At 50.0% G+C, this 26096-nt stretch overlaps 1 protein-coding gene across 2 annotated transcripts; it reads right to left on the reverse strand.

Moving 5' to 3' along the window:
• Nucleotides 1-441: 441 nt before the first annotated feature.
• LOC102445132 (serum amyloid P-component-like) lies at nt 442-9456 on the reverse strand. Of its 2 annotated transcripts, XM_075907123.2 has the most exons (3): nt 8560-9456; nt 6673-7027; nt 442-2716 (listed from the first exon to the last, which is right to left on the reverse strand). In XM_075907123.2, the coding sequence occupies exons 2-3, from the start codon at nt 6734-6736 to the stop codon at nt 2109-2111; spliced, it is 672 nt and encodes a 223-aa protein (XP_075763238.2). In that variant the 5' UTR covers nt 6737-7027; nt 8560-9456; the 3' UTR covers nt 442-2108. The 2 variants fall into 2 exon arrangements, with proteins under 2 accessions (XP_075763238.2, XP_075763237.2); XM_075907122.2 differs by lacking the exon at nt 8560-9456 and having other exon boundaries at nt 6673-7404.
• Nucleotides 9457-26096: the final 16640 nt, after the last annotated feature.

The following is a 26096-nucleotide window of genomic DNA, read 5'->3' on the forward strand; positions in this document are numbered from 1 at the left end:
GTTCTAGTTGTAGCCTTCAGAGCCTCCTGCAGCAAGGAGTTCCACAGGTTGACTCTTTGCTTTGTGAAGAACAACTTTCTGTTACTAGTTTGAAGCCTGCTACCCATTCCTTTCCTTTGGTGTCCTCTAGTCCTTCTTTATGGGAACTAATGAAGAACTTTTCTGTATGCACCCTCTCCACCCAACTCCTGCTTTTAGAGACCTCTATCCTGTCCCCCCTCCGTCTCCTCTTTTCTAAGCTGAGAAGTCCCAGTCTCTTTAGCCTCTCTTCATATGGGACCTGTTCCCAACCCCTGATCATTATAGTTGCCCTACCCCCTCCTACCCTCTCTCTTCCCCTCTCCCACCTCCTTTTCCTAGTCTCCCCCAGTTTTGTTCAATAAAGACAGATTCCATTTTTGAACACAATTGTCCTTTATTTTGTACATGAGGAAAAGGGGTTAGGGAAGGGTAAGTGGAAGGAGGTGAGGGAGGAATGGGGTACGAGCCCCCGATGGGGAGGACTGGGCTGGCTCTGCGGGCTTCTGGGGATGGAAGCTCTCCTGCAGCCCTCCAATTGCCCCCTCTCACAAGATGGCAGCCTGCGGCAAGTGCAGCCGGTCTGATGGCCGAGTGCTGTGATGTGCCCAGTGTGGGTACTCCGGACAATCCAAGCCAGGACTGCTTTGCAAGCGGGGCATCCCTTAGAACTGTCTGTCCGGGGTGGGGGTCGGGACCCTTTAAGCGCAGCCCTCGGCTAGCCTGAGACAGCATCTCCACGCTCTAAGTCCTCCTCTGATGCCCTGCCGGCACTGCTTCCGGCCATCTTTAAGCCCGGTTCAGGGTCCACTTAATGTGGACATGCTAGTTCGAATTAGCAAAACACTAATTCGAACTAGTTTTTAGTTCTAGACGTGTTAGTTCGAATTAGCTTAGTTTGAATTAACTAATTCGAACTATGTTAGTTCGAATTAGCGCTGTAGTGTAGACGTACCCGAAGATATTCTTTGTCTTATTTTCTATCCCTTTCTTAATAATTCCTAACGTCCAAATAGCATGTTCGAGGTGGGAGCCTCGAAATTAGTCCCAGGCAGGCTCCATTATTGTGGACGTGCTACCTTGATTTAGAGTCCCTGAGGAAAGCAAGACTACAGATTTTGAAATAACCAGCCCGTTATTTCGAAATAATGGGCTTGGTAGTGTGGACACTTCACTTATTATTTCAAAATAAGGGGGATTATTTCAAAATAATTCCCTAGTGTAGACTGTGTTTCTGACTATCAGCCCTGTTCTTGCCACATTCTGTGAGCTAGAGCTGCCTCTTTCTTGTAGCTTTATATTAGCAAAGTCTTGACCATTGTTGCCTAGGCTTCAGGCCTCACACCAGGACTGTGATTTATGGGCTGATGTTTCAGGCTTTTTTCTTACTACATCCATCCCCATCCTGAATTCCACTGACCCATCCCGGGACCTGCCCCCAGGGGAGGAAGCCACGTGTCTCACACGCAGGGCCGGCCCAAGGTATTCTGACGCCCTGGGCACGGGTGCGCAGTGCTGCCCCTGGGCGCACGGCACATCTGCGGGCCTGCCTATGGGGAGTGAGCCCGTTCCCCTAGGGTGTGCAGGCTTGCCCCCGGGGCGCAAGACACATGCGTGGCCCGGCTACGACTGCTGGCGTGCAGCCTGGGGCCCACCTCTAGGATGCATGGTGCAAGCGCAGCCCAGTCCAGCCCGGCTGTTGCTGCTGGTGCATGCGCCGGGCCGTGTAGGGCCCCGTGACCATGTGGGGAAAGGCATTGCTGGCCAGTGCCGTGGGGATGCGGGTGGGCCGGCGCTGCGGGAGCCGGGTGCGCGGCACCTGATGGCAGCTGTAAGGGATGCCACGCGCCCCTTACAGCTGCCATCAGGTGCCCCCCATCGGTTGGTGCCCCGGGCAGCTGCCTGGCTCGCCCATGCCTCCGTCCAGCCCTGCTCACACGAGCGGTAATTCTGGTGTTCCAAACATCCTTGTTGACCTGGGTCTACATATCCCAGGATGCATCCGTCTCCCCTCTTTCTGAGACACCATGGTGCATCCTGGGAGTTCCATGGGGCTGCGCGGTGCGCGAAGCAGCCCGGTGCTCATACGATCAGTCTCTCAGTCTGGGCTTCACCACCACATCCCCTTTTATTTCGTACCGCAAGTTCCGCCAGCCCAGGGCGCAAGGGGGCAGTGTCAGAGACTGATAGGCAGCCCTCATTTTGCCTGGCGACAGACCGTGTTCCCACATGTACACATCAGTCATTTCACCCATGAAAGAATTGTAGAAATCAAATCCGCCCCCGAAGGAGTCCTGCTCCTGGCCCAGGATGATCACAGCCTCGGCACCAATGGAGTAGCCTTTTTGCAGCCCCTTCCGGGGTAAGGGCTTCCCGTTCACCCAGAACTCGACGATGCCCGTGGCGGACTCCCAGCTGGCACAGACGTGCTCCCACTCCATGCGGTTCTCTGGGACTCGGAAGGTCACATACGCCCCCCCTACATATAGTCTGTACTCCCCAGGCTTGGGCTTGAGGAGGAGGATCTCACTGTACTGGGCTTTAGTGGCATAGGAGAAGAGGCCATACGGCCGGGTCAGATCAGTATAGGATCTCAGACACACAGTGAAGTTCTGCAGCGGCCACTCCGGCTCCGGCTTCACGACCACGTAGGCCTCATTGGGGTCGTTCCGGAAAACGAACACCTTTCGATACAGGTCTGGGAGAGAGGAGAGAGGTGTTGGGTGGGGTGTCGGTCCTGGGGTGGAGGTGTCACCCCTCCCCCCTTGCTACAGACCCTGCTCTTCATTCCAATGCTTGCTTTGCTCTCTGACTTGTCGGTCTCGGCCCTCAACCCTCCCCCCCCGGACCTTCCACTCTCACCCCCCTCGACTCAGTAACCCTCACATGTCAAAGTGCCAACTGTATAGGGCTCATCCTCCCCCCCCAGCCAATCAGAGTGCAGGCTGTGCAGTGATTGACACATGCCAGCCACTCCCTTTTTGACCAGTGGTAGGCCAGCACTCCCAGAAGTCCCTCCTCCATCCCCCACACTGTCCAAATCCCTGCCGCCAGTCACCCAGAAAGCAGGAGGTTTAGAAACACCTGCCTGCAGTGCCGTGTTCACCCCACTAGCCCATAAAGAGTTAATGTCTCAGAGGGGGCTGAGTAAGTGGATAACCCGCCTGAGGGAGAGTTAGGCTTGAGGGACAAGTCCCAATTGTGGATGGAGCCCAGCTGAGCAGGAGCAGACAAGGTTGTATAAAGCCAGGAAGCTGGCGGCAGAGAGGGGCTGCAGTGTGGAAGCCTGAAGTCACGTGTCTATATGCAGAATAAATGTTGTTGTGTGCACCAAGGCAAGTGTGGATGTGCACCACCAATAGAAACAGATGCTGCCAGCCGCAGGCGGTGGTAGGTGCTCTGCCACAGGGTTTTGTCGACAAAAGTAGACTTTTGTCGACAAAACTATACCTGTGTCTACACTACTGCCAAGTTCTGTTGACATAACGTCGACAGAACCTGGCAGTTTTGTCGACGGCAGTAAAACTCATTTTTCGAGGAATAACGCCTTTTGCCGACAGAGTTCTGTCGGCAGAAGGCGTTACTGTGTCTACCCTGTCCTTTGCGTCTACACTCTCATGTCGACAAAGCGGCTTGCTTTGCCGACAGAACTAGATGTAGTCTAGATGCTCTTTGTCAACAGAAGCTTTGTCGACAGCCAGTAGTCTAGACGTACCCCTAGTGGGCTTAGTGAGGCCAAAGAGGTGACCTGGGGGAGTGAAGAAGCCCTGGGATACAGCCCTGAAGGAAAGGGGCACCCAGCTGGGTGGGGGAGGAGCAGAAGGGGCAGACGCCTGAGAGAGGTGGGGTAAAATAAATATCTGCTGAAGCTGTTGAGCTCACCTGCTATCAGAATCTGCTCCCTGCTATAAGGGGGGGGGAGCGGGGGTCTGGTGGAAAGAGAAAGGAGGCAGATCAAAGGGGAGGGGTGGGCAGAATTTGTGGAGGAGACCAAACTTTCTGTTGCTGTCCAAACAGCTGGATGCAAGGCAAGGGGAAGAGCAGAAAGGCAAAAGCAGGGATGAGGGATAGGAGCTGGGAGAGAGGGGGAGAAATGGGGTGACGTGCTTCCAGGGGCCCTGCCTGTCTCAGCACTGGCTGTGCCACTCACTCCAGCATTGTCATGCTTCTTCACAGGGCACCACCTGTTCGCTGAGCGGAGCTGCCAAAGGAGGCTGCTGCACTGCCATCTTGCTTTATTTGTGCCCACATTGACAGTAGGGAGCTCCTGGGGTAGCCAATTTTGACAGGCAGGACCCTCATCCATTGCAAGAGAATGTGATGGGGCTAGATGGGGAATCATGAGGTAGCAAATTGTGCCCGGGCAATAAGTAATGCCAACGGCCAGGAATTGCAACAGGTCGGAAGCTGTGACAGGGACCGTTTTGTAACACCACACCAGTGTTCCCTGTAAGCTGTGCATTTGGGTGGTTACCCAGGAGATATTCAAATGCCACCCAGATGGTTGGCAGAGCACCCACAGCAGCCTGCAGCTGGCAGCATGTGTTTCTATTGATGGTGCACATCCACACTTGCCTTGGTGCACACAACAACATTTATTCTGCACATAGACAGAAAAATTTGAAGGAATGTTGCACCACACCCAGGCAGTGGGTGAAAAGTTTCCCAAAGCAGCTCCTTACCAGAGTCTGGCTCAGTAGTAACACACACAGAAGCATATGAAGGGCAGGCCTAGAACACAGAACTCTTGTACGTATGGGCCACTAAGCGACCACGGCATAAACTTGCCTCTGCAATACAATTGGAAACCCCCGTGCCATACTCCCTGCCCTGACTCACTGGGCACTTGCTATTCACTTCTCTGGCCCAGAGGGAGGCTATGCGCCAAAGTTTAGAGCCAGGGTATGTCTACACTACCACCCTAGTTCGAACTAGGGTGGTTAATGTAGGCATCCGAAGTTGCAGATGAAGCCCGGGATTTAAATATCCCGGGCTTCATTTGCATCTTGCCGGGCGCCGCCATTTTTAAATGTCCGTTAGCGCGGACTCCGTGCCCGCGGCTACATGCGGCACGGAGTAGTTAGTTCGGATTAGGCTCTCTATTCCGAACTACCGTGTACCGGGCACGGAGTCCGCGCTAACGGGCATTTAAAAATGGCGGCGCCCGGGAAGGTGCAAATGAAGCCCGGGATATTTAAATCCCGGGCTTCATTTGCAACTTCGGATGCCTACATTAACCACCCTAGTTCGAACTAGGGTGGTAGTATAGACATACCCCCAGAGAGACTCATGTATGTCTTGGCAACGCTTGCAAGTGCCCAGCTTTGTGTTGGAGATGCAGAGCTCCAAGCTGATTATCCTAGTCTAGGATGAATTGGGGCCACCTTGGAGCACAGAACTGTGAAAAGCAAGTCATTAGAAAGTTCTACTGGTCGGTCCCTGCCAGTCTGACATTGCATCTCCGGGGTCCCCTTGACCAGTGGGCTTAGTAGCACCCTGGCCCTGATGAGCATGCCCGTGGCTCTTACAGCATTTTGGCACACTGGGCGTTAGACAGACCACTCTGCCCCAGCTTTAGTATCATGCTCCTAGCTCGCCTCTGCACTCTCGTTCTAAAAACCTGTGCCTTTCTGCTTCCCCTTCCCTTTTTATCCAGGGTGCTTTCAGTCTTTTTGGCAACGGTGGCTTTTTTTGAGAAGCCAACAAAAGCCTCTAAACAACCCCCAATTATTGCTCACATTTTTCTTTTTAATTTTTCCCTCCCAGTCGATTTAGCTCATGGTTGTTTTCACATTTGGAAAATTGGCCTCTTTAGGGTGCCAGATGTGTATGTGACTCTACTGGGTTTGCAAATAACACGCCTGGCAATTAGCACACAGACAACCACAAAGTTTTTGCGCAAAGCAACTGATTCATTCACCATTAGCCACTGGCAGATGCGGGGCAGGGCTGCCTTACACTAGAAAAACGTCTGTAATAATTAGAAACTCACAGGACCTTTAATTAACGCAGCACGGGGCCTCCATCCAGCAATTGCCCTGTGACTGATGGAATGTGGGGGTCTTTCCTGCCCCTGGCAGACTTGTGCTGTTCTCTTCTCTCATTTGTGTCTGTAATGCCGCCCTAGTAGATCACCTCTGAGCCAAGTCAAGACATAGGGGCTGTGTCTACACTGGCGCGATCTCACACAAAAGCGGCCACTCTTGCGCAAAAACTTGCTGCCTGTCTACACTGGTCACATGTTCTTGTGTAAGTAAACTGACGTTCTAATGTATGAAATCAGGGCTTCTTGCGCAAGAACTCTGAAGCTCCCATTCAGGAATAAGCCCTCTTGCGCAAGAGTTCTTCCAGAAGAGGCCAGTGTAGACAGGCAACATGAATTTCTTGTGCAAGAAAGCCCTATGGTTAAAATGGCCATTAGAGCTTTCTTGTGCAAGAGAGCATCCACACTGGCATGGATGCTCTTGTGCAAAAGCACATCTCTTGTGCAAAAGCACATGCCAGTGTAGACACTCTCTTCTGGAAGAGTTTTTGCAGAAGAACTCTTCCGCAAAAGAGTTTTTGTATGAGAACATGCCAGTGTAGACGTAGCCAACAAGTCTCCAAATGTGCAATCCTTACTAACCCAGCCCTGGGCACCCAGCTCAGCCCTACCTTCCTGGGCGAGGGCTCCTGAGATACCAGCGATGACAAGGAACCAAAGTTGCAGCTTCCCCATGATTTTCACCTGCAGAGCAACCTGGAGGGGCGCGTCAGCAGGGCAGAGAAGGAAGGTGAAAGGCCAGAGCTGCTCTGTCCTGGAACATGTCCCCAGGCAATACCAGTCTCCAGGTGTGGGGACCTGATTTATCCCTGAGGGGAGGTGGGAGAGGAAACGTGTCCAACCAATCCTGTCGCGGGGGCGGAGTCTGGAACGGCCTGTTCAAGCCGATTTCATGCTTTTCCTGAGATGAGGGCCGTTATCAATCTTGTCCTGTGCAGGGCTGGGCTCTGCCTAGTCAGCTCTGCCCTTGACAGAGACGGTTACAGAAAGAGAGAGCGAGAGAGTGAGCACAGTCTGCCCCCTCAGTTAACAAACCCTTCCCTCCAAACCCTACCTCTGAGCCAAAGCTCTGGGCCTCAGCTCTTGCCTGACTTGAGAAGAGGCCCCGGCTCTGTCAGCACAGCCAGGACCTGAACGGCTGAGACAAATGCAGTCCCCATCTCCGATACTCACCCCCAAATCATGAGCTGTGCAGAAGAGCCCCAGCTGGTCCCCCACATCCTAGCGACGCATAAAGGGGACAGGTCGCCTGCACAAGGCCCAGCCCAGCCGCCCGAGTTTCTGTGAATTGCTGCTGGTGTAACTCACATACCGGGGCTACGTCTACACTCTCGGCTTCTTGCACAAGTATGGCCGTTCTTGCACAAGGATCCCCCGAGCGCCCACACTGCTCACCTGCTCTTGTGCAAGGAAATTTACAGTATTGCGTGGTAAGAGAGGGCTGCTTGTGCAAGAGCTACGCTCTTTTTTATCAGGCGTAAGCCCTCTTGTGCACGAGCTCTTGTGCAAGAGGGCAGTGTGGTCGCTCGGCAGGGATTTCTTGCGCAAGAAACCCCTATAGCTAAAATGGCCGTCGGAGCTTTCTTGCACAAGAGAGGGTCCATACTGCCATGGGTGCTCTTGCACAAAAGCACAGCTCGCACATGGCAGTGTGGGCGTTTTCTTTTGCAAGACTTCTTATACAAGAACCCTTGCGCAGGATGTTCTTGCACAGGAAGCTGCAAGTGTAGACATAGCCCGAGAGTGGTTCTCTGTCCCATGTAGTGGCACTTGCAACTAGAGATTAGAGCCACGGAGCTCTACAGCCTAAGCTGAGCGTCAACTGGCTTTATAGCTCCAGCTGTAGAGGCTCCTATGCTAAGCCCCCCATAGTCCCAGGTTCAACTCTCCCTGGAGGCAGTGACACTGGTAGGGCAGGGAAGATCTAGAGCAGTGGGGTTTCACCCTCTTTCCATTCTGAGTGATAGTGTTTCCAGGCTCTCTGTGGACATCCAGGGATCGAGAGTCCTGAGCTGTGACATTGCACGAGGCATGAGTCAGTCACAAGGCAGGGGAATGTCCTGAGCCTGGTTTCCTGGCTGGAAGAAGCTCTGCCATGACCAGCCCAAGTTCCCAGGCACTCAGCTGAGTCCCTAGCCAGCATGTCTGCCCCTTGGCTTCCCCAGCTGTAACAAAAGCCCTGATTCTGCCAGTGCCATTTTGCACACGGAGAAGTAGGGAGCAAGGAAGGGCAAGTCCTTGTCTTGACACTGTGTTGCTGTGGGACCCGGGGGGGGGGCGGGATCTTGCATCGACACAGACCCTGTGCTATGGGAGGGGTGGCATTCCCCTTCCTCCGGGGCGGAGCAGCTCTTGAAGAGTGCCGCAGAAAGGCCAGGCAGGCTCCCAGCCTGGAGTTTGCTGGGAGGAAACCACAAACTCAAGCAGCTGCCTTGGTTATCTGAAAAGAGCAGCCCCAGGTTCCCACCCCTCCTTTCTTGCCTTTTTTGTTTGTTTACATTTTAAACTGTAATCTTTTCCTCTCCTGTTGCTCCAGCTGTACAGGCTTCCATCCTCTCAGGCACAGCGTTGATTTGCAGCAGCGGCGTTTAAAAGCCGGACATGGAAACCACGTCCTGGGGCTGAGGGAGCAGCCCTGAGGTTTCGGGGACGACTGACGACTGACGACTGACAGAGCTTTCGTAGGGAAGCGGCTCCGGAGGCAGCCCTCCTGGAGCTGTCAGGCCTGCGCAAGCACGTGCCATTTCCAGCATGGCGAGGCGTTCTCTCCCCCCGACAGTGGGCACGTGAAATGAACAATAAATAATATGACAAAAAACAAGGGATTATAGGCTTGAAGACATGTTGTAGCAAAGCAACAGGTATATTTCTGTGCATTTGAGGGATGTGTTTTTCTCCAACACCTTATGCAAGTGGCAGCCCTAGATGCCTTACAGCAGGGCTACTCACAACTTTGGAAGCCCCAGGGGGCCCTAATGACAGTCACAGTACATGCCAAGGGCTGCAACTTAAGTGTGGTTGCATATGCATATTTCTATGGAGATGCACCATCTCAATAGAGCTGGAAGGGACCTTGAGAGGTCATTAAGTCCAGTCCCCTGCCCTCACAGCAGGACTAAGTACCATCCTTGACCAATTTTGCCCCTAGATGGCCCCCTCAAGGATTAAACTCACAACCATGGGATTAACAGGCAAATGCTCAAACCACTGAGCTATCCCTCCCTTTTGCCTCATTGGTGGGCATGAATACAAAGCACTTTCCACAATGTCCCAGCGCTCCCGGCACCTCCTCCCTGGAGGCTAGAAACCCCCTGTACCCGTCTGTTCCAGCCAGCCTGTCCGCTTGCATCTTTCAGTGCTCACCCTGCCTGCGAGATACCTCGCCACTGTGGAGGCCATGTGTGACGGCGTGTTGGGGGTTCCCCGTCTCCTGCACCCCGAGATGGCACAAACAGACTGCACCAGCCAGTGGAATAGAGGAAGTTTATTGCCTCTCCAGGATACAGCACAGCACAGATGTAGTCTGGTCACAGAACTGGGCTAGGATGCCTCAAGCCCCCTTGAGTTGGGGGGAGACTGGGCCCCTAAACTCCAGCTCCTCTCCCTAGGCTGTCTCCTCCATGCTCTCCCCCAGTAACAACTAAATTCCCTTGCAGCCCTGCCCCCCAGTCCAGGGCAGCATTCACCTTCCTTTGTTCCTCTCCATGGGGGGTGTCTGGCCACTGGTTCGACAAGTTTGGCCTTATCTCTGCCTAGCGAGATTTTCCCTGCTGGGTCTTGCTCCAGACAGCAGGGGTCACCACAGCCCAGCAAGTACCCCCACTACGTCACACCATGTTCAAAGGATCCCACCTGCAGGCTGTGCATTGAGTTGCCCTGCTTTACAGTGTGAAATAATACAAGCCAGCAGGTAAGAGACCTGAGAAATTTCTGGAAATGGAGGTGACTGGGGCCTGGGAGGAAGAGTAATGGCCGAGCTGAAAGGGGAAAGCGGCATGATTTAAGCAAGGTTCTGAGCTACTTTGCAAGGGCCTAGATGCCTGCTGCCTGTATTCCTAACACTCAAGCTCACGGGTGCTTCTTGGAGAAATGGAGCAGCCACATACCTAGGGCTGCCAGCGTTCCCGACCGGGTCAACAAAACGCAAACCTTTTCCCAACAAAAAGTGGCAGTCTAGATGTAGCCTAAGATGCCACAGGACTGCTCTTTGGTTTTAAAGTTACAGACTATCACGGTGACCTGTCTGAGACAAATCTAAGGGTGCAGCCTTCTCTTAACAACAACTCCCCTCTCCTCTCCCTGTCCTACTGTGACAGAAACTTGCTGCTTGCTTAAGAGGCAGGCCAGTGGATTTGTGAAGCATTGAGTGTAAATTATTGGCTAAGAAAGATTTGCACAGCAACCATTTTGTGACATGGGATGAACCGTTCAAACTGGCCTAGTTCCCTTAAACATGTGGAAAGCCAACGGGCCGTGGTTGTTAGCAGGAGGGATTAGACTGGTGAATTTAGGTGCTAAAGCCATGTGCCTCTAGTGCATGAGCTAAATGCCACCTGACTGCTAGGTAAAGCTGTAGATCAGATTTTACTTTGCCTCGTCAGGGGTCCCCATGCCTGAAAACACCCGTGTTTTACCCGGCTCAGGGAAATAAGAGGCTTGCTCTCTGATAATGCTCTATTAAAATTAAACAGAGGAACATTCTAGGAGGAAAGGAAACGGATTGCCCAGACTTAACAAACGTTGGTGTCTGGGAGAGATTGGTGGTGGTGGTTGCCCTGTGGCAAAATCCCATATTTCACAACTGTACATACTCCTTTGTTGGCAGTCTAACACTCTGTGATCAGCCAACTGGAAGAATTTTTTTTGTAAACATTTTTGTGCCTAGAAAGAAAACTTGGAGCCTGTCCCACACAATTTGGTTTCTTAGGGCAGGTGGGTTTTTTGTTGCCATAGGAGCTTCCTGTTTTAATTGGTTGGCCATTTTAAGGTATTCAGCGCTGATTAAAAGGAGGCCTGGTGATGCAAATCAAAAGTATACAGCTTCTTCCTTCATACTGGCACCTGCAGGCTTCTTTTGCTATCCCTGGGTACCTTACCAGTTCTTGGCTGGAACCATGTTAGCAACTTATTAGACAACTCGACTATTTTGCTCCTTTGCTTCAAGAAATGTGTTGTATTTTCCATAAGTATCTTTATAGTCATTTTGGTCACAATTATTATCTTTGATAGGGTTGCCAGGTGTCCGGTATTGAACTGGACAGTCTGGTATTTGAGCTTTCTGTCGGGGAAACAAATTGAGAAAATACCGGACATATAAATGTCTGTTATTTTCTAATTAAGTAAGTTTGTTATTATTATGAATATCAGTATGTAGTTGCATACTGCCTGGCTGTAGACATGCTCACGCTGTGTAAGAGTGTCTACCAGCCAGGCAGTACACAACTATGCAATGGGGAGGGTAGCGCTGGAGGAGATGGAATCCCCGGGGCTGGACTCACCTGTGCGTCCCGCTGGGACTATGCGAGGAACAGGTAGCGCCTTGGGATCTGCATGCTCCCGAGCCAGCCCCGCTCCTTGCCGGCAGGTTCTCCCCCACTCCTGCTCCCAACCAGCCCCGCTCCCACTGACCCCCTCCCGGCCAGCCCTGCTCCCTGCTGGCCAGTTCCCCCCCAGTCTCCCCCAGCCAGCCCAGCTGCCCCCGACCCTCTCCCGACCAGCCCTGCTCCCCACCAGCCAGTTCTCCCCAGATCTCCCCCACCAGCCCTACTCCCCCTCGGCCAGTCCCCTCCCCCTAATCTGAGATTATGTGTGTTTGGTATTTTTGTTGAAACCATCTGGCAACCCTAATCCTTGATGGGTTTATTGACATACCGGTAAAGTTTAGAACACGTTGGACCTTTCTGATCCAGCACTCTCAAGACCGGACCCATCCCAGATGAGGGGTTTTGCCAGAGCACAGGAGGTGATTTTTGACTCCCTGGCTACTGCCCCTCCCCCCACCAGCTCTGGCCTGGCTGCCAGCTGGAGCCTGCTATCAGCCCCTCTGCCCTCCCATCGCGTCCGACTTCCCGCCCCTGCCAGGCAGCCCTGCTGGCAGCCCGTTGCCCTGCCGGCCTGCTAGGCTCCCAGCTGCCAGCCACCCACCGGCACTCTCTTGTCCTGGAACCACGGATGTTGCCAGACCAGAGAGTCCTGGTTTCGAAAGGTTCAATCTGTAGCTGCAATGTCACTAAACTTACCTCAAAGAGATCTATGGCACCGCATAGGACACTTGTATATTGTAGTTATTGTATTCATCATCTGCTGGTCTCCATGGTCTATTGTTGCTTGCAGAAGTAGCTTGCAAAGAAAAATGTGCCATTTTTTATGAGGCTCATGAATTCATTACCTGGGTGGTTATTAATTCTGCTCAGAGCTCCAGCATTCACACTCTGTCTGGCAAGGAAATGCAATGGGTTTTCTTTTGCCTGCTTTGTGGCTGTCGAGTGAAAACCAGCAAGCTTTGCCTATTCTGCCCAATATAGCATCGAAGTCAGTTTGTGGCTTTTTAGGATACAATTCTATTCCTTCCCCCCACCTGCCCAATTTCTTCCTTATTTAGTGAAGGAGTCCGATGGACCATTGGCTCAGAGTAGAGCACAGCTGTTGCATGAAAGAGACTGATCTGTTTCAACAGGCCTATGGATTAAAGGAGGAAGAGAAACAGGAGGCCAGGCCGCCGAGCCATGTTGTGTGGGAGAGTCTGGAGCTCCAAAGGGAGGGTGATGGAAGGGGCCACAGGTATGTTGTATGTAAGAATGTTTAGGGGAGTGGAGAGGACCTGGCCCCAGTAGATCAATTGCCTAGAGCCTTTGGGATCCAGCCTGCGCAGAGGCAGCTTTTTAATTGCAAAAGCTCCAAGCTGAAGAGGGGTCTCGGCGCACAAGGTAAAAGGGGTTTAAAAGCATATTGCGTAAAAGGGCAAAGACTGGGTGAAGCAGGATGCTGCTAGAGCAGATGGACTGGGCCGGATCCTGGCTTTGCTCAGGCCTACTGCCAGATGCTCAACAGGAGGCTGAAAGAGATGAGGGGTGTTAATTCGGCAGGCCCGCTGAAAGGGAGGAGGGCCTGAAGGGGGCTGTTACCCCGGGGCTTGGTGATTCAAAGAGGCTACTGCCGAAGTAGCAGCGGGGGTGGCCAGAGCCCTGGACTCTTTCAATCACTGCTGGAGCACCGCACTGCACACCCTGGGCAGTGCTAAGAGCTGTGTGTGTGTGAGGGGGGGTAGGGGAGACATCATGCGAAGCAGTGCGAGGCCAGAATGGTAAAACCCTTGTGCACGTGGCAGGACATGGACTCGTGAAGCGCTGCCTGCGCGAGGCACCCTCTGCCGCCTGCCTAGGGTGACTCAGCCGCCCGCCGGCCAGAGGAGTCACAGCTGTGTGAACTGGACCGTAAGTGATGTGAACTGTAAAAATCAAAGGACTCGGAGGCAATTTGTGCACGGAGCGTGTGCTAAGTGTTACCCTCACGTTGGGATAGATACGTGTCGCTCGCAGAGGCAGAGCTGGAGGGCAAAGTGAGGGAGGCCCCAGACAATGAGAGGAAACAAACCGACAAATAAATGTTTAATACGGCACGTCAGCCGTCTTTGTTCAGCAAATTGCAGATCCCTGCGGAGAACAAAAGTTCCAGCGTGGTAGGGAACAAAACAGGGTATGCGGTGACATTATGGCACGTGTTGTAAATAAGACGTCAGCTGAAAATGACAGTGTCAAGCCTATTGTGGGGCCGGGGGACAGGGATGTATGAGTGTAGGGAGGAAGGGGCTCTGCCTCATAGGCACAGATCAACACACAACTCCTCAGCCCCTTGTGCAAAGCCTACCAAAGCACAGCCCCCATCAAGCCTGCAGCAACAAGACTGGCATATTGCCACTCTCGCGGTCTGTCAGTGCGCACTATTCCCTGGGTGCAAACTGGAGTAGGAAACATTGTAAACAGCGGCAGTGACGCTTACCTGCCCATCCAAAATTGGCCTGCAGCTTCATTTCAGAAATGCACTTGTAACCCACACACCTCATGTGGTTCCCTGTCCCAGGTAGTGGCACTTAGACCACTTACAGCGAGAGATAAGAGCAAGGGAGCTCTACAGCTTAAACTGAGTGCCAACCGGCTTTATAGCTCAAGTGGTAGCAGCTCCTGGTTGGAGGTTCAAATTCCCCTGGGGGTGGTTACAGACTGCCTAAAATAAGTAAGCCATCGCTAGATAAGCCTGAGTTTGTTTCCACATGTCCAGACCAATGTTCCTGTCAGTCTTTCCATCCATGAATGGATTCACATGAGGAATTTTTTTTTCTGTGCACTAAGACATGACAGAATGTGCACCACCAGTAGAAACAAAACTCTAGCTTTGGGTGCTCTGCTAACCGTCTGGGTGGCATTTGAAGCTCTCCTGAGCGGCTGCCCAAGCACCCAGCTTACAGGAAAGCACCACGTTCAGCAGGTTAGTTGGTGGCCAGCGCTTTGGGCCTGATGCTCTTGTCCCAGTGGAACTTCCCAGCCTGCCGCAGAGTTCAACCCTCTGAAATGGAAACCCCAGCCAGCCCTAGTAGAGGAAAGCGTTGTTTGTAGTTGTGTCCAAAGTTAGCTCAGAGCTCTAAGGGGAGAAGCAAACCCTGTTCACCTTCTTAAGGGCCTGTCTACGCTCAGGGTCTGTCACCCATTTGTGAGCTGCCGACTCTCATGTTGTTCAGAGCCTACGGACAGCGCAACTCCTAAGCATGTGTTTGTTCTGTGCTTAGCCCCTACATAGCAGCGGGGCAGGTCGGTCTTCTGTTACTGAGCTGTGGGGATATGATTAAAAACTCTGTTTACCAAAAGAACAGGAAAAGATGAACGTTTTAAACTGAAGAAGAAGGGGGGGAAAAAAGTTAGGAAAGGATAAGGTGGGAGCCTAGATTGTTTCTTCAGATAACCACACAGAGGCTATGTCTAGACTGCAAGCCTCTTTCGAAAGATACTTTCGAAAGAGCCTCTTTCGAAAGAGAGCGTCTAGACTGCACGTTGAACTTTCGAAAAAGTGGCTTGCTTTTTCGAAAGAAAGCATCCAGTGAGTCTGGATGCTCTCTTTCGAAGAAGCCCTATTGACATTCAAGAACGCCTTCTTTCGAAAGAGGAACTTTCGAAAGAAGGCGTTCTTCCTCGTAAATTGAGCTTTACCGCCATCGAAAGAAAAGCTGCGTTCTTTCGATTTAATTTTGAAAGAACGCGGCTGCAGTCTAGACGCAGGTGAGGTTTTTTCGAAAAAAGGCTACTTTTTTCGAAAAACCCCCTGAGTCTGGACACAGCCAGAGGCAGCAATCTTACCACTAACCTTCCTACAGACACAAATCCAGCTCATTTTTTCCTTTGAAATTTATTTTTTAATGTAAAAACTTTCAGGTGTGGGTTTTATACTATAGCCTGGATTTTAAAACCTTCTTTATCATTTTTGTTCAGTTGGTTTTTTTTGTTTGCTTGTTTTCTGGGCAATTTATTTAGGCATAACTTTTGAATGCAATTTACCTTTTTTTGAAGAGCTCCTTTAAATATTTAGAAAGTGATTTGGAAAGTGATTTAGAAAGTGTCTTTTTACTTTGTTTTATTGTAAAACTTTTCTTTACTTGAGGGGTTTCTATAATATTTCAGTTCCCAGAAACTTATTTCTTCACAATTTCCAGTTCTGGAAACTATTTTGCAAGGTTTTTTTCTTACCATGCATCTTTTAGATAAAAAAATCACTAAAATCCTTATTTAAGTTGTGTCACAGAGATAATAATTATTTAGTCATGAAAATTAAGTAAACTTTGCAATTTCCTGCTCTTGCTATCTCCTTAGGATGTAAAAATCTGCTTACATTTAAAAAAAAATGATTATCCTTGAGCTTTTGTCCCTTGTATTTCAGTTTTCATTGTATTGCATTACACATTCCTTTGCTTCAAAAGGTCACAGCTTTTTAAAAAAGCAGATGAGGGGCTGGAAAGGGCCATGCTATTTCAGTCATGCCCCATCCTCATTTCTCTTCTGCCCACTGTTACTCAACCCTCCAGGTTGAGACCAGACTTTTATCTTTTTAAACTTCAATTTTTGTATTGAAATGCATATGAACAGAAGGGTTTTCTATACCAAGATTTCCTCCTCTTTAAATAAAATGTTATCGTAAGCCCCTTAATTGAGGTTTTATTAGGATTATACTCCAGTATCTAAAGCTTTCTTTCCAATTTACAAGTAGAACACTTTTTGTTTGGGTAGGGCATTTTTGTAGGGATTATTTTAAAAGCTAACACTATTTTTGAATGGATAGGGTGGTGTATAGTAGATTGATAGACTGGTTTTTCATTTCACTAAAAAATGACCAATGCTGTTTTTTTAATGTTAAACTTCTGAAAGTGTATTTGTCAAAACTTTATTTGATTTAACAAAAGCTCGATTTTAAAAAGCTAGGGAAGAAAGAGAGTGTGGGGGAGAAATAGCTTTCCTTTCTCTGGTAAAAGCAATATGTTTATAGATCAGTTTTCATTTAGGCAAAACTTTAAAAGTAAGGCAACATTCTATTTTAAAAGGCTGGTATATTTCTACAAAATCTTGTGTTATGTATAGCATTTGTCTTTTTATCCATTTATGGAGATGCATTTTTAAACAGGCGAACATTCAATAGCTTTGCTTCTTGGCATGTTACAGCTGAGAAAGAAAGAAAGAAAGAAAGAAAGAAAGAAAGAAAGAAAGAAAGAAAGAAAGAAAGAAAGAAAGAAAGAAAGAAAGAAAGAAAGAAAGAAAGAAAGAAAGAAAATGAACCTTTTGGTGGCAGCATCTGATTCAAATGGTGAAAATGAACATGTATTAGTCCGCACTACTTTGGACTCTTATCAAGCAAAACCCATCATCATCATAGACACATGTTCTCTGGAATGGTGGTTGAAATATGAAGGGACATCAGTGCCAACAACAGACAGGGAATGCTACTGTATCAGACAACATCTTTCCTGGATCAGAACCATACTGGGTCAGACAGAACCACCCAGGTGTCATATCAGCAACAGCGCAGGGGTGACCCCATCAAAGCAAACCACACGTGCCCCTGCCCTCCCCAGCATTTCTGTGGTGCTGAGGCAAAGAGGAGCCAGGGGAAGCCACTGGCTGGGACAGGACCATGCACTGAGCTCCAGAGGGGTTCAGGGGCAGGAATCCAACTGGGTCGGAGAGAGCAACATCCCATGGGTAGGGGCAGAGAAGGACCCCACTGAGCCAGCAGAATCACCCCCCTTCAAGAACGTGGGCTCCTTAGAGCCAGACAGAACAACTTCTCTCCCCTAGGCTGATGGGTTGGTATCAAGGACTGAGGGATTCCCTGGGCTAGACAGAACCACTTCCCCTTTGGCCCAGTACTGGGATGGCTGAGTCCATGTCAACACTGTCTCCGGGCTCCCAGCATGGACTGCATCCCTGGTCCAACTCCATGTGGGCTGGCCCTGGGCTCTGTCCAGTACCTGCGGGTCCAGGTGGCTCTGGAATGGTGGCACAGCCACAGTAGTACATGAGGGGGGTGGAGATCATGGCCACTCCCAGTGCCCAGCTCTGTGCTTGGGCTGTGGGGAGCAGGGAGGACAGCAGGGGGTGGCAGCGGTGATATCAAGGTGGTATGCCATTTGCATACCTTTTTCCAAAAAAAAAAAAAGTGTAGTGTAGACATAGCCCAGGTTTTGACTTCCACGTTTTAAAGCAGTGTATGCTATTCACTTACATATGGCTCACTGTGTCCAGACTAATCCCCCAAATGAGGAACCCAGAACATCAAATCACTTTGGGGAGTCTAATAAGATATTGCCAGATGTAATTAAAACCCTCAGTTGGTTTGAGCTGGAGGAGGGGAAGAGATACAGAAACACTTGCAATGTAATAGCTATAATAATACTGCCATTTGTAGCTAAACACACTGCCTTAAAATAGCAATTATAGAGCTATTAATAATTGAAAGAGGCCAAAGCAAAAAGGGGGCAGACTAGGAAAGAAGTAAGACCATGTACCAAATACAGTCAGAGTACATTTACACTACAAAATTAAGTCACCCTAATTTATATCAGCAGAAAACCACTGCAGTGATAACACGACTTATCATAGAGCCATAGAACACTAACACTGGAAGGGGCCTCGAGAGGTCATCCAGTCTAGTCCCTTGCCCTGCAGGACTAAGGACAATCTAGATCACCTCCAATAGGTGTTTATCTAACCCGATCTTAAATATCTCCAGTGATGGAGATTCCACAACCTCCCTAGGTAATTTATTCCAGTGCTTAGCCACCCCGACAGTTAGGAAGTTTTCCTATGGGGCACATCTACACAGCTGGGCTAAAGCCGAAATAAGCTACGCAACATGAGCTACGTCAATTGCGTAGCTTAAGTCAAAATAGCTTATTTCTGCTTTTGGCGCTGTCTGCACAGCAGGAAGTCTAAGCTAGAGAACTCTTCCTCCGACTTCCCTCGCTCCTCATAAAATGAGGGTTACAGGAGAGTTACAGGAGTCAGAGTAAGAAGTCCTTCAGCTCGCCATTATTCCAAAATAACATGGTCCGTGTCTACACAGAAAGCAGTTATTTTGGAATAATGTCAGTTATTCTGAAATAACGCTGCTATGTAGACATAGCCCTAATGTCCAAGCTAAACTTCCCTTGATGCAAATTAAGCCCATTGCTTCTGTCCTATCAGACGTTAAGAAGAATAATCTTTCTCCCTCCTCCTTGCAAAAACCTTTTAGATACTTGAAAGCTGCTATCAAATCCCCTCCCAGTCTTCTCGTTTCCAAACTAAATAAACCCAGATCTTTAAAAACTCTCAGAGGGGTAGCCATGTTAGTCTGTAACTGGAAAAACTTAAAAAACAACAAATAGTCTTGCAGCACCTTAGAGACTAACAAAAAATGTAGATGGTATCATGAACTTTTGTGGGCACAACCCACTTCAAAAAGCCCATGAAACTTCATGATATCATCTACATTTTTTGTTAGTCTCTAAGGTGCTGCAAGACTATTTGTTGTTAAGTTTTTCCAGGCTTCCTTCATAGGTCATGTGTTCTAGACCGTTCATCATTTTTGTTGCTCTTTTCTGGACCTTCTCTAATTTCTCCACATCTTTCCTGAAATGTGGTGCCCAGAACTGGACACAATACTCCAAGAGTGTGTCTAGACTACAGGGTTTTGTCCACAAAAGTGGACTTTTGTCAACAAAACTATACCTGCGTCTACACTGCTGCTGAGTTCTGTCGACATAATGTCGACAGAACTCAGCAGTTTTGTTGGCGGCTGTAAACGTCATTCTACGAGGAATAACGCCTTTTGTCGACAGAGTTCTGTCGCCAGAAGGCATTATTGCATCTACACTGTCATGTTGACAAAGCGGCTTGCTTTGTTGACAGAACTGGATGTAGTCTAGACACTCTTTGTCGACAGAAGCTTTGTTGACAGTATCTGTCGACAAAACTTCTGTTGACAAAAGCCTGTAGTCTAGACATACCCCAAGTGAGGCCTAATCAGTGCACAGCAGAACAGAAGAATAACTTTTCATAGCACACTTTTGACTCATATTTAGCTTACGGTCTGCTATGACTAGGGTTGCCAGGTGTCCAATTTTGAACCCTACAGTCCAGTATTTGAGCTTTCTGTTCGGAAAACAAATTGAGAAAATATAAATATCCAGTATTTTCTAAATAAGATGTAATGTAGATTGTGATGTAATGTCAAGCATGTCTGGTATTTTTGTTGAAACCATATGGCAACCCTAGCTATGACCCCTAGATCATTTTCTGCAGTACTCCTTCCCAGCCAGTCACTCCCCAGTTTGTATGTGTGCAACTGGTTGTTCCTCCTAAGTGGAGTATTGTATTTATTCTTATTGACTTTCTTCTTATTTACCTCAGCCCATTTCTCCAGTTTGTCCAGAACATTTTTAATAATAACACTATCCTACATAGCTCTTGCAACCCCTCTCAGCTTGGTATTATCCACAAACTTTATTAATGGATTCCTGAATTATTTACTCCATTATCTTTCCTGACACAGAAGTTAAACTGACTGGTCTGTAGTTTCCTGGGTTATTTCCCTTTTTATAGATGGCACTGTCTTTGCTCTTTTCCAGTCTTCCGGAATCTCTCCCATCTTCTATGACTTTTTAAAGACGATAGCTAAAGGCTCAGATACCTCCTCTATTAGCTCCTTGAGTATTCTAGGATGCATTCATCGGGCTCTAGTGACTTGAAGACATCTAACTTCTCTAAGTACTTTTTAACTGGTTCTTTTCCTATTTTAAGTTCTGATCCTATCACCTCTTTTCCAGCATTCACTAGTGTAGGTGTCCAATCACCACCAACCTTCTTGGTGAAAACTGAAACAAAGAAGTAATTAAACACCTCTGCCATCTCCACATTTCCTGTTGTTGTTTCTCCCTCTTCACTAACCCTGTCCTTGCTCTTCCTCTTGCTTCTAATATATTTTGTGGCAGACCTTGGGCTGTGCCCCCTGGGTCCTGTGCTTCCTGGCAGGTTTTCGTGTGCCTCAGACGCTAGCGGTGACCCTACCCCTGCCTCTTGCTTTTCTCAGAGGTGAGGGTACCCCACTTCATGAGCTACTTTCATCATCCAGTCCCTAGTTTGGAGGACAAACCCCTCTGCGTTCCAAAGGGCCTATTCCCCTGTTGGCTGCCCACCGGTCAGGGGGTGGGTTGGGAGAAATCCGGTTCCACCCACTTGCTCTGGCCCAGGGCCCTATGTGGCAGCCACAAGTCGGACTCTTGTCCTTATTCCCACTGAATAGCAGCTCCTCCCTGGGCCTCTTTCCCAACCACTCCCCTGGTACCTCCTCCCTGGTGTCTTGGAGGAAAAACCCCTCCTGCTTGTGGCCTGTAGTTTCTGCCTCCTCTTGGTGGTTCCTGTTCTCCACTCCGTCCCTCTTCTCTTTCCCCTGCCTTGCCTGAGGGGAAAGCTTTTATAGTGGGTCCACAGGCCTTAAATGGCGGCAGGTGTTCCATGAGGCTGCACTCCTGACCACTTAAAAATAATTACCAAACTGAGTATGCAAATGTTTCTTGAATACTGTGTACAGATGTGGTCTCCTCACCTCAAAAAAGATATTTTGGCCTTGGAAAGGGTTCAGAAAAGGGCAACTAAAATGATTAGGTGTTTGGAACGGGTCCCATATGAAGAGAGGCTAAAGCAACTAGGACTTTTCAGTTTAGAAAAGAGGAGTCTAAGGGAGGATATGATAGAGATATATAAACTCATGAGTGGTGTGGAGAGGGTGAATAAAGAAAAGTTATTTATTAGTTCCCATAATAGAAGAACTAGAGGACACCAAATGAAATTAATGGGCAGCAGTTTTAAAACTAATAAAAGAAAGTTCTTTTTCACACAGCATGTAGTCAACCTGTGGAACTCCTTGCCAGAGGAGCCCTGCAAGGATGGGAGGGCGGGCACAGAGGCTGGAGAAGAGGGCAAAGTAAGGGGGCGGTGAGGGCTCCAACTAGGGGTGCAGGCTCTGCGTTGGCTGGGGATAAGAGGTTTGGGATGTAGGAGCCTGCTCCAGGCTTCTGGCTTGCGGTGTGGAGACTCACCGTGGGCCTGATGAAATCAAGCAGGGGGCCAGATGTGGCCTGGGAGCCAGAGGTTCCAAACCCATGATCTAGCGGTTCCTCTTAAACTGGCTCCGTGTTGTATTGTTAAGTTCCCACCCAGTCATCCTGTAGGAGGCAATACTTCCCCGCCCCCTAGCGCTGAGTCCGTGTGTAACAAAGCAAGCAATTTTATTAAAAGGGAAAGGAAACCCAGCATTCATTGGGGAAAACACCGAAATCTCAATTCACCCCAGCCCCCTCCCCCAAGTACAGGCGGGCAGCTCCAGCACCTGCAGCTTGCCCCCCTGAGCTACAACTTGCTCCCCTTGAGGCCCTTGGCACCTCAAGTCCCGGCTGCCCTAGACACCAGCCCCAACATGCTTCTCTGAAGAGGAGCAGTCTGCTTGGGCCAGGGTCAACAAGGAAAGGAGAGCAGGAAAGGGTTCCAGGGGGGAGCGTAGGTGGTGCCAGGCTGGGTTGTGTAGGGAGATACAGCTTTCCCCAGCCTATGTGAAATGCCATGTTACTCAGCTGGAATGGGACCTTTGAGACCATTAGCATGGCTGGGGAACACCTGAGCCCAGTACAATGCGACACTGCTCCTCTCACCTACCTTTGCCTAGGGTCTCCGCCCCGCTTGCATCCCTGGCTGGGGAAATCCTCACCATGAATATTCGGGACAGTGTTGAGGCTCCATTGCACAGCCAGAGAAGTACACAGAGGCCGTACTGTGTGCCAGGACCTGGCACTTTACTTTTGTGCTTTCTTGATTGGACTAACATAGAGGTCAGTGGGACAGAGTCTGTGTGGGGAAACTGCCGTGATTTACAGCCATTCCTGCCTTTTCCAGACTGGCCAGCTCAGGGAGCAGGGTCAGCAGCTCTGGCTGGAGCGCTCAGGAAGGACCCTCTGCGTGGCTCAGACAGCAGGACCCTGGGGGCAGAGAGAGAAGGACCCGCTGCAAGGCTGAGTGAGGCAAAATCCCTGTCCCCCTTTGGTGCCTGTGCTCATGTGGCCCGGGGCTGTTCCAGCAGCCAGACAGCATGGGGAGGGAATCCTAGAATCCAAGGGTTGGAGGAAACCTCAGGAGGCCATCGAGTCCAACCCCCTTCTAAAAGCAGAACCAACCCCAAGTAAATCATCCCAGCCAGGGCTTTGTCAAGCCAGGACTTAAAAACCTCTAGGGAGGGAGATTCCACCTCCTCCCCAGGTAACCCGTTTCAGTGCTCCCCCCCGTCCTAGTGAAATAGGTGTTCCTAATATCCATGGGCAGTGGGTATCACAGGCAGGGGAAGGCAATGCCTTCCCAAAATTCCTCACCTGGCTGCCAGACCCCCTGCCCCAGCCTGCGGTTGTGACTCCAGAGGCTGGGGCATGCACCCCTGTCCTCCCAGCTCTAGGGCCACTCTGGCCATCCAAGGCAGGGGCTGGTGGCTTAGCTGTGGGGAGGGCCTAGCTGGTCAGGGGTGCAGGTGGTGCGGTCCCAGCCCTGTGCCATGCCTGCCGGAGAGCTGGGGCAGGCTGGAGCCACATCGTCTGCTAGCTCTCTGGAGCCAGGGGAGGTTGAGGCAGAGCTGCCCGCTGGCTCTCCGGAGTGCTGGGGTGGGGGAAATTGGGGGCGTTACCCTGGGGTACAGAGGTGGCAATGGACAGCAGCCACATTGTGTGTGGGGGAGGAGGTTGGGCAGGGGCTAGCAGGCCACAGTGGGGGGGAAGCATGGGCTCTAGTGGGTGGGGCTGCAGGGGGCTTGGCTCCCCAAGCTATGAGGTCACCCTCCGCCCATGCTAATATCCAACCTAGACCTCCCCCACTGCAACTTGAGACCACGGCTCCTCACTCTGTCACCAGGGAGGGGACAGGCTCTCAGGGGTTAACTCTCACTCCTGTCCACCGGCCTTCAATTTTCCTTTTCATGTTTAAAAAGCATCACAGCCGCCCTTTGTGGTGGAGTGATCTGCCTGATCTCTTTGCTTGATCAAGGGGCTGGGACTAACGGCCAGCCATGTCCCTGCAGCTCAGACCACCTCTCCCATCTGCAGCCTTCTGGCTTGGGAACAGAAAGATGATGGGTGAGAATGAAATTTAATGATTAAATTCTGCTGGGGCTGGCCAGCCCCTCAAGTTCTACCGGTCGGTGTCTTTGTGATCAGATTCCACCGAGAGAGGGACAGAGAAATAGTCGCAGCCTGAATCTCCCAGTGGAAGGTTTGTTGGTCTATTCATCTCCCGGCTTTGATGCAGTGCACATGGAGACAGTCCCCGCTGCTATGTTTTGCTAGTACGTCTTGCGGCTATTTGCTATTTCATGGGTGACAGAGCAGCTGACACATTATTAAAAGTGGAACCATGTTCCAAGCCAGCTGGTGTCCTCTTCCTCCCTGCACTTTTTCAGTTCCTGCCATTAAATACAGTTTCAGGCCTGGAGAAGAGGGAGTGACAGCCCTATATATTGTGTATCATCCCTGCAGGCTGCTCCCTGACATGACGTTTATCTCTATTCGTCAGGAGAGAGTGAATCATCCTCTTTCACAGAGAGATAAATGCCAAAACCGGGATCAGCCCTCGTGGCTGCCCTCGCTGTCGGCAGAAATCTCCTTTTATCACTGATAAGAATGTGAATCTGAGCCGGAAAGGCTCCTCTCAGAGCCGGGTGCCACGGCGCGGCCCCGAGCTGACAGTGCTGGGACTGTGCGCCTCCCTAGGCATCTCCCCCTTTCCCTGCATGCCTGGCATCTGGCGCCTGGGTCCCACATCATCTTACCCCTGCCCAGAACACTGCGTGCCCAAACCACGTTACATGCAAAAGGAACAGACCCCGGCCCAGCCTGTGCCCAGCTCCACCCTGCTCTTGTGCCCAGCCCAGGTCATTGTTACAGGCTTTTATTTCACTTGAGGCTGCTGGACAAGATGCAGTCGTGGATTCCGTGGCCTGGCCTCGGAGCTGTCCTCTATTCAGAAAGCTTCCCCGGGCGCAGCACCCACAAGAGTCTCGGAATCAAGGGACAGGCTAGAGATGGGCCCAGGCGTAGGGAGGGGGGTAGAGGAGTCTCCATAGCACATGCCCTAGGGACCAAGGCTGCTGCCAATGCAAGCGAGCCTGGGCCAGCTCTCACTTACCCCAGAGCCCCCAGGCAGCCCAGAACTCTGAGGGCACAAAAGGGGACTTTCAGCCCTGCTAGTCCCTGGCACATCCTGGAGGCAGAGGGCAGTGTGAGGACAAACAGAGCCATGCCTGGAGCAGCAACTAGACCAGAGAGAGAGCTGTCTGACCAAGAATTGCCCCTGCGTATTAAGGCCCTTGCTGCAACATATACTGGCCCTCTCTGAAAATGAGTTTTGCAGTCCTTAGTGACTAACCAAAGGATATAGAATCATGAGCTTTTGTGGGCAAAACCCACTTCATCAGATGGATTGGAGCAGAAGTATCAGAAACCAATATATATATAACAGCAGCAGAAGTACCTGTCAATTGTAGGACCTGTATTAATGAGGCTAATTAAGTGGGCTGGATGTGTCCTATACATAGCTTTAGATGGGGAAATGCAGGTATTAATGGTAGGAGAAATTGTTCCTCTCTGGTTACTGTGGAGGATCGAGAACTCTATAAAAACTCCACAGGTCCCTTTCTTTATAATAAATGGTTAAAACTTAAATTACAAACCAATGTATACACATACAACGGCACAACGAACTGCCAGTCCCTCAAACTAATTTACGACATCCTGGTATGAACTGCAGTTCAAAAGTCCAGTGCCATATTCTAAAGATTAGGTCTCTGAGGAGTTCTGATCAGCCTTCCAGATGGTGTTCTCACTTTACTGAGTTTGTGCCTCTAGTGGCCTTTGGAGGTCTCTTTGCGTACGTCTACACAGCAGGGCTAAAGTCAAATTAAGCTATGCAAAGTCAGCTACATTAATTGCTGAGGTTGAAATAGCTTCATTTGGCTTTTGGCACTGTCTACACAGCAGGAAGTCGAAGGAAGAGTACTCTCGTAAAATTACTTCTCGTAAAATGAGGGTTACAGGAGTCGGAGTAAGAAGTCCTCCAGCTCAACATTATTTCGAAATAAAGGCTTGTAGTGTAGACATGTACTATGTTATTTTGGAATAATGTTAGTTTTTCCAAAATAATGCTGCTGTGTAGACGTACCCTTCCTGATAGAGTGCCACCAAATCCCATCTCATCCCCCCATTGTGTGGGCAAATATTGAAGATGAACCCAATTCCTCCAGAGAAAGGCCATTTGGCACCTCCACTAAGTAGAATCTGGGAGTTCCTGCCAAATTCTGAACAGTTCCAGGCAACTTTCCATTGATTCTAAGGCCAGAGGGGACCAATGTGATAATCTAAGTTTGTCTCCTGGAGAGCACAGGCCAATTCAGTTCCATTAGTGCTTTTGTTCTGGGCCAAACATTGATA

Source organism: Pelodiscus sinensis, chromosome 22 (genome assembly GCF_052426305.1).
Source record: "Pelodiscus sinensis isolate ZL-2025 chromosome 22, ASM5242630v1, whole genome shotgun sequence".
NCBI lineage: Eukaryota > Metazoa > Chordata > Testudines > Trionychidae > Pelodiscus > Pelodiscus sinensis.